The sequence below is a fragment of the Cyprinodon tularosa genome, unplaced genomic scaffold, assembly GCF_016077235.1.
Source record: "Cyprinodon tularosa strain WSP-4 unplaced genomic scaffold, ASM1607723v1 ctg1045, whole genome shotgun sequence".
NCBI lineage: Eukaryota > Metazoa > Chordata > Actinopteri > Cyprinodontiformes > Cyprinodontidae > Cyprinodon > Cyprinodon tularosa.
In genome coordinates, this window is record NW_024037833.1 from 49,592 (window position 1) to 60,258 (window position 10,667).

General features: G+C 41.7%; 1 protein-coding gene across 1 annotated transcript; it reads right to left on the bottom strand.

Moving 5' to 3' along the window:
• Positions 1-5,004: 5,004 nt before the first annotated feature.
• Positions 5,005-10,000, bottom strand: srp19 (signal recognition particle 19). Its single transcript, XM_038283215.1, has 5 exons — positions 9,805-10,000; positions 7,595-7,670; positions 7,193-7,264; positions 6,981-7,089; positions 5,005-5,400 (listed from the first exon to the last, which is right to left on the bottom strand). The coding sequence occupies exons 1-5, from the start codon at positions 9,840-9,842 to the stop codon at positions 5,270-5,272; spliced, it is 426 nt and encodes a 141-aa protein (XP_038139143.1). The 5' UTR covers positions 9,843-10,000; the 3' UTR covers positions 5,005-5,269.
• Between the last annotated feature and the right edge of the window lie 667 nt (positions 10,001-10,667).

Here is a 10,667-nt window from a genome sequence, read left to right on the forward strand (position 1 = left end):
GAATACTTCATATTAATCAACAAATTTGATTGGTGTAGATCAGCTGCTTTATTACAAAACTATGTTCAATCAATTTGTTTGGATACATCAAAGTGTCCCAATTTCCAATAAAATCCCAAATCAGAGATGAATGCGATGCTGAACCATCAACACAAATGTTTATGGTTCAAATGTTTATTTGAAGTATGGATCATCTCTACACCTCACTTTTCTGCCTTGTGACTTTCAAAATAAAAGCTTAAAGATGTGAATCAATGTGGTTTGATCTTTAATCATTCAACTAATGTAGAAACGTTTGTTATACATTTCTGCCATTTTCTTTTACAAGAAAACTATTCCCATTTTTCCCCATCTTTTACAAATTTTAATTTATTAGAAAGATCTCTTTATAATCGCCTAAATCAATAGAACGTGTAAGAAAGGGAGATTTTTACTGTCATTAACTCGATCTCCTTTATGCAGCTGCTGTCATCGGGCCTGGAGACAAAAACCTGTTGGAAAAAGTTTAGTGGAGAGAAGGTAGCGGCCATCTTGGCTCTGATGAGTCAGACTATATATATATTTTTTTTTTATTCTGACGTCGTGATGCAGGTCCACCAAGTTAAGGAGGATAAATTGGGGAGAAAATCCTCTGAATCTATTAAACTCTCAGCTATTCAGCAGTTTTAACACAAATAACAGAGATTTGGTTTCTCTTAAACAAAAAACTCCCAAGAATCATTAAGTTTTTATTTCTTTTTATTTCAGGAAATCAAACTGTTCATGGTATCGTACAAAGAGTCAGGATCTAAAAAGTTGGCGGTGAAACTGGAGCAGATCTCCAGGGTCCAACAGGTTCCTCTTTACCACCGTGAGCATTTATTATCATTATTAGAGGAAAATATACAACAAATATTTAGTTTCCTTCTGTTTTTATGACTCCGCTTCCAAACTAAGATGGATTTAACTTCTGATAGCTGCAGCGTCTGAAGGAAAGGCTTCATTTCTTCTCATGGATCTAAACAGGATCTGGGGAGTATTGATGGTGACAGTGAACCGCTGTGGTCGACTTTGCTGCTTTTACTCGATTAACAGGAGTAAAAGCAGCAAACAGTTGGAAAGTGCACAGGGAGGAGGACATCTCCTCAGGGACGAGGACATCTCCTCAGGGACGCCCACCGCTCTACTTCAGGATGCTGTCTTCACTCGCTGCAAAGGAAGAATTCAAAGTCTGAGAAGATTCAGAGCTTAAATCGGACGCCGACGTTGGATGATGATGACGCTACCTTCAGCTAGCTGCTTAGCAATCTTCTCCTTCTCCTCGCGAGCTTTCTTCTCCTCCTCTTCAATCCTCCTTTCCTCAGCTGCGATGGGCTTCAGGTGATCTGAGGAGGAATCGGCAGAGTTACAGTCCGACTCAAACGGACACGTCAGTTCTGACCCGTTTGGTTTTTAGAGCGCTAAACTGAAACCATCTTCATGTTCACAAAAAACTATGTTCGATTTCACACGACTTCAGGAGAGAGCCGGATACTTCCTGCTCAGTCGGCCCCCATCAGGGGCCAAAAGTCTTACTTTTTTAAAATAAGTAATTAATTCCATTCTGGTTATTGGAATACTATTGAAATAATGTTTAATTTAAACTAACCAATAACTTTTAATGTGAAAAGCTGAAAATATCACATTAGTTGCAGAAAACTGTGAACTTTTATTTAAGGATCTATCTCTATAGTTCTGCTGCTATAGGCTTAGACTGCTGGAGGACATAGGGACCCCTTTTTCATCATTCTGCTTCATTCTATCTCTATTCTCCCACTCTGCAGAATCTATTAGTTCAATCTCTAACGTTCTGCTCTCTCTGCTTTTTCTCATAGTAGCTTCATCTGGTCTGTTCCTGTTTGGCTGTGACTCCATCCTGGAGAGAAATATCAGCTGTGCTGCTGCCATCAACACCTTTGTTTCTAGATGTTGGAGCTTGGCCTGTTTTCCAGTGTAGTCCTGTTTCTCTGACTGTGACTAACTGGATGTGCTCTCTTCATCCTCTGACATGGGAGCTGGCTCGGAGCTCGTCTGCCTGGCTGTGTGTTTCCTGGACGGGGCCGCCTGTGGAGCTGGTTGACAGTTGCCTTTTGTATCTATGCTTCTTTTTCTATGTCTGCTTCTGTCTCCTTGAACCCCAGTGGGCCTCAGCAGATGGCCGCTCACACTGAGCCTGGTTCTGCTGGAGGTTTGTTCTTGTTCAAAGGGAGTTTTTCCTCTCCACTGTCGCTACAAGCATGATTGGTGAGAAAACTGTTTTTTCTTAGATAGAAAACTTTGAATCAATCTGACTGGATGATCTGGTGAACTGGAAAGTGACTTGAGATGACATGAGTATTGAATTGGCGCTATAGAGATAAACTGAACAGAAGTGAAATAAGACTGAATAACTTACCATATCTGGTTTTACCGTAGATAATACCAACAATTAAAGCTGAATATCTGGCTGTCTGGAATAAACAGAAAAGGAAACATGTCATTTACAATATGAACAGCAGGGGGAGACAAAACGCTTTAAACAGACTGTTTAAAATAATTAAAATCAGAGTTAAAATAACATCAATTGTTTCAGTTTAGATGCGTATAAAATATAGAAACTTCTACGGGAAAACTTGTTAAGAAATCAGACTGTTTTTATTCAGTTTGAACGGAGACAGCAATGGTTTAATGACAGGCTCCACAATGTTAGCTTAGCAACACTGTAAGCTTAGCGACAAGCGACACAAAAATATCCTTCAGCCGGAATCATGTTGAGATTCAACCGGACTGAAACTCAAGTGGACGGACTGGGAATTACTGTGGCGTAACTATTAAACTATTAGCATTAAACCATTAGCATTAGCTAGGTGCCATTACACAGATAAATCCTGTTATAGTCAGCAGGTCAGTAAAGTCCGGATAAATATTCCGACATTTTTAGATTAAATCGCTTAATATCCGCTTCAGCAGCAGATTTATCAGCACAAACCTTGATTAGAGGAGAGACTGCGACAGGAGGAGCCATGGTTAAAGAGCCGCGCAGCGGTTAGCAGAGGTCACTTTAGCACCGCTGAGAGGAGAGCTGTTCTTCTTCTGGGAAACCTTCACCGCCGCTTTGACCCTCAGTGCAGAACTGCTGCCCTCTACCGGGCAAAGATGACGGCGCCTCTTTATTGAGCTGAAACAATTCATAAGGCAGGGTGCATGGAGGACCAGCTCTACCATATTTAAATACAAATACAGAAATAAATGCTCAATAAATAAACAAGCATACAACTAATTACCCCAAAACATATAATAAACAAATAAATGTAAGTAGAAATTAAATTATACAGTGAGACATAAATGTATATATCTTTTTATTTGCTTCTTTATTAATTGAAGTCACCATCCACCATCTTGTTACTCCCCACTCCCACAGAGACGCTCAGTAAAATGCCTCCCTGTGCAGCATTTAGCTGCTAAAACCAGCAGTTTTCTGTTCCTCAGGTAATTTCCCAGTCAGTGGATGAACTAAGCAATAAATCCATCTATAGCCGATGGATCCTATAGTTTAGTCTGCAGACTAACATTAGTCTGGCTATCTCAGACTGACTGGAAGACATTGACTGAGTTAGACGCTGACATTGGGTCTAATGTTAGAAAATAGAAAGTAGAGGAAATAGAAAGTAATTCACTGTGAAATGTTAATGTAGGAATTCTTTATTAAGTGGATGATGCTGTTGTTCCTGTAGAGTTTGGTTTATTTCTCATTTGAAAAAGTCATGAAATATGAGAGGGAAAAAAGCTACTTATTCATTTTTAAAGATGAACTCAGACACAGCATAAAAATATAAAGCATCATTCATAGGAAAATACAGCATTAAAAGACGTACTTGTAATTCAGTCTTGATGTGAAATTTTGAAATAATCAATGTTATAATAATAATGTAATAAATCCATGTCTATGACATGTACATGATCAGTTTAGCACGTTGGGCTCATCTGTATTATTTTGCTTGCTAAACACATTCATTTTATAATATGTAAGAATGGCTGCTCAGTGACGAGGAGGGTAGCACTGCTGCCCTGCAGCAAGAAGATCCAGGTTCGATTCCAAGCTCGGCTCTCTGCATAGAGTCTGCTTGTTCTCCCTGAACATGTGTGGGTTCTCTCCGGGTACTCCGGCTTCCTCTCACAGTCCGAAAACTTGACTGTGGACCCGTAGACGTTCTCAGTTAAAGTAATCTACTGATGCTATGAAACAGCCAGCGTGTGTCAAAGTGATGAGAACATCATCCTTGTTTGATGCCGTGGTCCAATGGCGACTGGTCCAATATGGTGGCCGATGGCTCCACTTCAACCCTGTACTACCAACAACCAATCAGCAATCCAGGGAAGAGAAAGATCAGTGGCTCACTCTGAGCCTGGTTCTGCTGGAGGTTTCTTCCTGTTCAAAGGGAGTTTTTCCTCTCCACTGTCGCTACAAGCATGCTTAGTGTGAGGGATTGCTGAAGAGTCAATGAGTCGATGCAATCAGCTGGTTTTCCTTTGAATCAATCTGACTGGATGATCTGATGAACTGTAAAGAGCCCTGAGATGACATGATGGGAATCATTGCTATAGAAATAAACTGAACTGCTAATGCTGGATGTTGAGCATCGTGGAGCTCTAAGGTCTAAAACACGTCATGGATCTCCACTGGGATTCATCCGGGGGTTGAACTGGTCCTGGTCATCTAACCTTAGACTCATGGATCGTTTTCTGACATCACCACCACCCTACGTAACCTCAGTCATCAACAGAATCATGATCCCAAACACAGCTGCTGATCTCCAACAGCGGCCTAGTCAAAGTCCAGCTCCTCAGTAGTAGTTTCTCTATATTTATGTTCAGTTTCTGTTCCTGAAAACCTGTTTTACAGTCATTTAAACCATTTCTACCCTTTAAATGATTAAAAATTATGTGCATGAATCAAACGTGGTTAGGAAGAAAATGCTGCAGCTGGAAGGACCAGAGAGGCGGAGCTCCGTAGAAGCAATTTAATAAAAACAAGCTACAGATGATGAGAAACAAAAATCAGCTTTAATCTGTAGAAACGTGATCCAAAGCAAACATTCTGAACCATCTCCTCCTGAAATCCAAACTTCTCCTCCTGAACAACTTAAATCCAGTTTTTAAATTGAGGTGGAGCCGATAAGGTCGACCTGCGTGAGGAAGAACGCCGATCGAGTCCGGAACACCGACGACGTCAGACTCTGACTCTACTTCAGATCAAGCGGGACGGAGGACCTCACTTCTTCTTCTTCTTGCTCTTCTTGCCTCCCTCGCTCTGCTGGGAGCTGCTGTCGCCTCCTCCGCTCTTCTGAGTCCGAGTCTTTAGTTTGGGAATCATCTCGGCCACGTAGAACATCACATCCTTCCCTGAGGGAGACAGGCAGCAAACATAGAAGCAGATCCGGTTAGTGACACCAGCAGCCTGACTGGGAGCTACCATTTAACCCGGGAAGAGAAGGAAACATCCAGAAGGTTCCAGGATGGTTCTTCTCCTTCCAAGTTCCTTCATTTAAAGAACATCTGGAATCTGAAACAATAAAAACTGAACATCACAACAAAAACGTTAAACTGAAGGAGAAACGTCTTCTTGAGGCAGCATTTAGCGCTGTGGTCATGACATCGTCACACTTAAGGTTATGATCCCGTCAGAAGTTCATATCAGGCAATGAATAATTGATCTACCACATTTGTAATGATGGATAAAATACATTTCAAACATGAATGAACACTTTATATATGAAAATAAAAATGAAGTGAAGTCATTCTGCGTGTTTTTAGGAGGCGTTCAATCACATGGTGAGACGTTTGGGAGCTACGCTATCAGATTCCACCTCCTCCGTCAGCGCCCCTCCCACGTACGTCCTGAGGAGCAGCCATGTTAATCAGTTTCACCGTCCACGTACGTCTTCTCCGTCAAAATACGGAGCTGAGCTCTTTTAGCTCCACTCCTGTCAGAATAAAGATCAACCATTGCAATCGCACCAAACAGGAAAAAGAACGTTAACATCCGGTTTGTCAAATTAAAATATAGTAATGACAGATTGGCAACTACAGATTAGAGCAGAAATCTTAAATATTCCCAAAAAAAAAAAAAGGCAGTTTGATTAGATGCAAACTATTGGTACTGCAACATACCAGGAAGCAGATTTGTTAACTTGATCAAAATATTTATTTTATGCGGAAAATCTTAAAAAAAAAATAGAATTTTTAAGACTATGTCTGTGAAAACAGGTTTGTTTTCGCAGGCATAGGTTACGAGATGCTGATTGTGGAAGCAGAGAAAAAAAAGTTAAGCTAGTTATTCCTATTACAAAGAACTACAACAAAAAGGAAATGTTTGTGGACTTTGGTGGCGCAGTGGTCGGTGCGCATGACCCATGCAAGGAGGCCTTAAGGGCCGGTTATCCTCCCGCAGCAGTGTGTCACAGTTAGCTTGTTGCAGGTATATATATTTTTGATTTCTGCCCAATATTGAAGCGTGGTCTGCGCTAAGTTATTCCACGCCACAACGCCAGAAGGCCAATCAGGAACTAGCTAGGATTGTGGGTGTCTGTGTGTCGATTTGACGAGTTTGTTCGACGTCTACAACCCCTCATCCAACGCCGGATGACACACAGTTCCCCAAAGACTGGCTGGCAAACACGCAAACCTGGTGGAGCATAAATCAGCACCTCAGTCCTCGACGTGGCTGACTCTGGTTCGAATCGGACGGATAGTCCTTTGCACCCCCCCCCATAGCCTACTGTCGAAAAAAACGAGCCATTAGTGCCGTAAAAAAAAAAAAAAGTGCTCTGAATGCTGATTTTCCATTATTTCATTAAATTAACCGTTCATTATCGCATGTTTAATAATAATAATATAGAAGACATGAAGACCGCTTCCTGGACGTCCCCACCTGGACGGGCGTCCCACAGCTGATGAAGCAGAAGATTCAGAGTCAAACTTACGGGATTGGAACTTGTCCTGACACAGACTCCCATCCGCCTGCTTCAGCTGGACTCGGACCCGGCCTCTGAACTGAACGTCCCTGTTCCACTCCCGGGGATGCATCTTGTTCTAAACAGAACCAGAACCAGGATCAGAACCAGGATCAGCTGGTGCTGGGTTTTTATCCAGCTGTGTGTGTGTGGGGGAGCGGGGTTTCTCTGCCAGGTTCTACCTCCATGTAGACGTTGATCCCTGCAGCCGTCAGCACGTCTCGAATCTCAGCGCAGGACGGGTTCTCCACCGCCTACAGGAACCACATGATCAGCAGCTCTCAGTCAGAACCACAGACAAACAGAACCATCTAATCACATCTAACGACCCAAACTGGAGAACCAGAAGGTTCTCTGGACCATGGCGCCTTCCAAAGCCCCACAGATCCTTCACCTTCAACCTTAAATCCTGTTTTCTAATCTAGAACCACAGTCAGCCTGAACAGCATTAAAATGACCAGATCTAAGCTACAGCGGGGGGTGGGGGTCAGGTCGGCACCGGTCCATTAAATCCAGAAGAGCAACCATGAAGAAGCTGGGAGTCAGGTGATTGGTCAGATGGTGACTCAAAGACGGGCTCTGACCTTCTCTGCAGGGATCCTGCGGCCCTCAGCCAGCGTCTTCTTACTGTTGATGTAGACGGGATAAACGCAGATGAACCTGAAACACACGTCAGACCGAGCGTCAGCCGCCAGCGGGTCACTGGTTCTACAGCGACCCGGGTACAGACCCCATAAAATGGGAGGGTCATCAATCAACTTATCTGAATTACAGTTAATTGTTATTGTTATATTATAATTATTATAGTTAAAAGTTATTGATTTTTTTTACTGTACTTGTAAAATTATGATTTAAAATCCTAGTCCAGCAGCATCCTCATTCACATTTTTCCCTAAATTTTGACGTTATGATTTTATTTTTCACGTTATTGGCTGCATCTAAAAATATCAAAGATATTTTCAGTTTAAACATAGATATGAAATAATACAATATAACCTACATAACTTCAATGATATCTTTGAACTAGAGCATCACATTAATTCAGTTTATTCTGTCCAATCAGCTGCCTCTAAATGTCCAGCAGGGGTCAGTATTCTGTTGACAGAATCAATACAGTTTGGCTTCATGATGCCTTATTAACCATCACCAGTCCTGACCCCCGTAGAGGAATAAATGAAAGACTTTCAGTTTATACAGGAGAGATCATTGCATTATTATTAGCTATTTAATGGGTTGAAGAAGTTAAGCCATTAAGATCAGTCAAATGTTCAGATTCTAGTTTATCCGAATTCAACACTTTATAGAATAAATATCATGGGTTTCATCTGGTCTGTTCCTGTTTGGCTGTGACTCCATCCTGGAGAGAAATATCAGCTGTGCTGCTGCCATCAACACCTTTGTTTCTAGATGTTGGAGCTTGGCCTGTTTTCCAGTGTAGTCCTGTTTCTCTGACTGTGACTAACTGGATGTGCTCTCTTCATCCTCTGACATGGGAGCTGGCTCGGAGCTCGTCTGCCTGGCTGTGTGTTTCCTGGACGGGGCCGCCTGTGGAGCTGGTTGACAGTTGCCTTTTGTATCTATGCTTCTTTTTCTATGTCTGCTTCTGTCTCCTTGAACCCCAGTGGGCCTCAGCAGATGGCCGCTCACACTGAGCCTGGTTCTGCTGGAGGTTTCTTCCTGTTCAAAGGGAGTTTTTCCTCTCCACTGTCGCTACAAGCATGCTTAGTGTGAGGGATTGCTGAAGAGTCAATGAGTCGATGCAATCAGCTGGTTTTCCTTAGATAGAAAACTTTGGATCAATCTGACTGGATGATCTGGTGAACTGGAAAGTGACCTGAGATGACATGATGTGAATTGGAGCTATAGAAATAAACTGAATAGAATTGTTTAATTATCAATTTTGTTTGGACACCAGCACATTAGGTAGATCAGGCAGCCGGGTCACCCTGCATCTCTCTGTCCTGGAGGCCATCTGCCTCCATCTTGGGTGGATAGGGACTCTGCGGGGCCCCCATGGGGCCCAGGCTGCCTGGCCCTTACTGCTCTCTAGAAACTTTATTTTTTTGGTAGACAAATCTGCCTTAAGTCATGTAGGCTCCTCCTTTGGAAAATAAGTTAAAATCTAACCAATCAAATGATCTAATTTAGAATTCTGGCTGAAGTCGCTGAAACAATATAAAGATTACTGTAAATGTAATGACACTATTAAAAGAGAATAAACCCTTAAAGCTAGAGACTCCCTGGTTTTAATGATTCTACAAATAGTTTAGAATAATCTAGTCCAGGTTTTATGTGTCAAAGTTTTGTAGTTTTTTAATTAGAGTAGATTAAAGATGTTGAATGTAGGGGAAATTAGGTGGAATCGCCCTTTACTCTTTCCCGAATCGGAGGCCAACTTCAGTGAGGAGAACCTCTGGCTTCAAACACACTGAAGGAGGAAAAAGAAATACCTAAATGTAACTTTAAAAAATAATCTGACGTTAAGAAGATGAGAGCTTCGGGTTCCGGGGTGAAGTCTTGTGGTTTAGATGGTAAAAAGCGACCAAAGGATGGGGACATCCAACACGTCATGCTTAGAAGCTCACAGCCAAACCAAACTTTTGGAAAACTACCTTCATTCTCTGAGATTAACTCCATAAAATATATGCCGAATTTTAGAGAGGCATCCATGTTGACTGATTTCCAGCAGTAAAAGGTATTCGGTAATAAGTGGGATTAAAAACTGCTGTTTTCATAAACTCATCAGTGAAATTCGGCAGAATGAAGCGTTAGCTGTTAGCTTAGCTGCACTCACCTCTCTTTATCAGCGGGGTTTTCAGTCAGATGAGCCATCGCTGAAGCTAATATAACACAGCTAACAGAAACTGTTAGAAACCAGGTGCTTATTCACCAACACAACCTAAAAAACAATAAAATATGGATCCATTAGCAGCCAGCTGCTGTAAACAGCGGGGAGGACGCTAACGGCTTCTTCTTCAAACTAAATGTGGGCAGCAGTGACTCGGAATGCTTTATACTGCCACCTCCCGGCTACCTGGAGAATTAAACATCTCGTTTCTACACTTAAAAACAAAACAGATCTTCTGTATGAAGGACCAACTCTGCCATATTTAAAAATAAATACAGAAATAAATAAATGCTCAATAAATGTAATTACTTATATTTTTAAGTATTTATTTATGTGCATGTTATTATATTTTTGTCTGTTTTATTCTTCCTTTGTATTTTTTTACCTTAGTTATTTCTTCGCCGCTGTTTATTTCTCTCTGCCCTTTTTACATTTCTCTATGCCCTTTTTACATTTCTCTATGCCCTTTTTACATTTCTGTACGCATTTCTATCTCATTATGCAAATGAGGAGGGGGTGTGTCCTAGAGAGTCAACTTCTGCTCATTGGTTGGCTTGGCTGTCCATCTTCTTAACTCACAGAGCTCAGAGTACTAAGTTAAATGTTCTCTTTTCTGTTGCTGTTGTTCAATAAAAGTACGTTTTAAGATCATTTGAGGCGAGAACATTATACTTTTAAGCATCACCATATGGCCCATTCACAGATTTAATGCGTAATTTAAAAGAAAATGTGACGAACTTGAGAGGACCGTGGCACCAGCGGAGCTCCGAAGCTGACGGCAGCCAGGTCCGACCACAGCCCATCTGCAG

Bases quoted from the DNA above. Each gene is read 5' to 3' on its own strand.
- srp19 (XM_038283215.1), bottom strand. From the start codon at position 9,842: ATGGCTCATCTGACTGAAAACCCCGCTGATAAAGAGAG. The intron at 7,265-7,594 runs GTCAGAGCCCGT...TGGTTCCTGTAG, and splicing joins GCAGGATCCCTGCAGAGAAG to GCGGTGGAGAACCCGTCCTG. The intron at 7,090-7,192 runs GTAGAACCTGGC...GGTTCTGTTTAG, and splicing joins GGATCAACGTCTACATGGAG to AACAAGATGCATCCCCGGGA.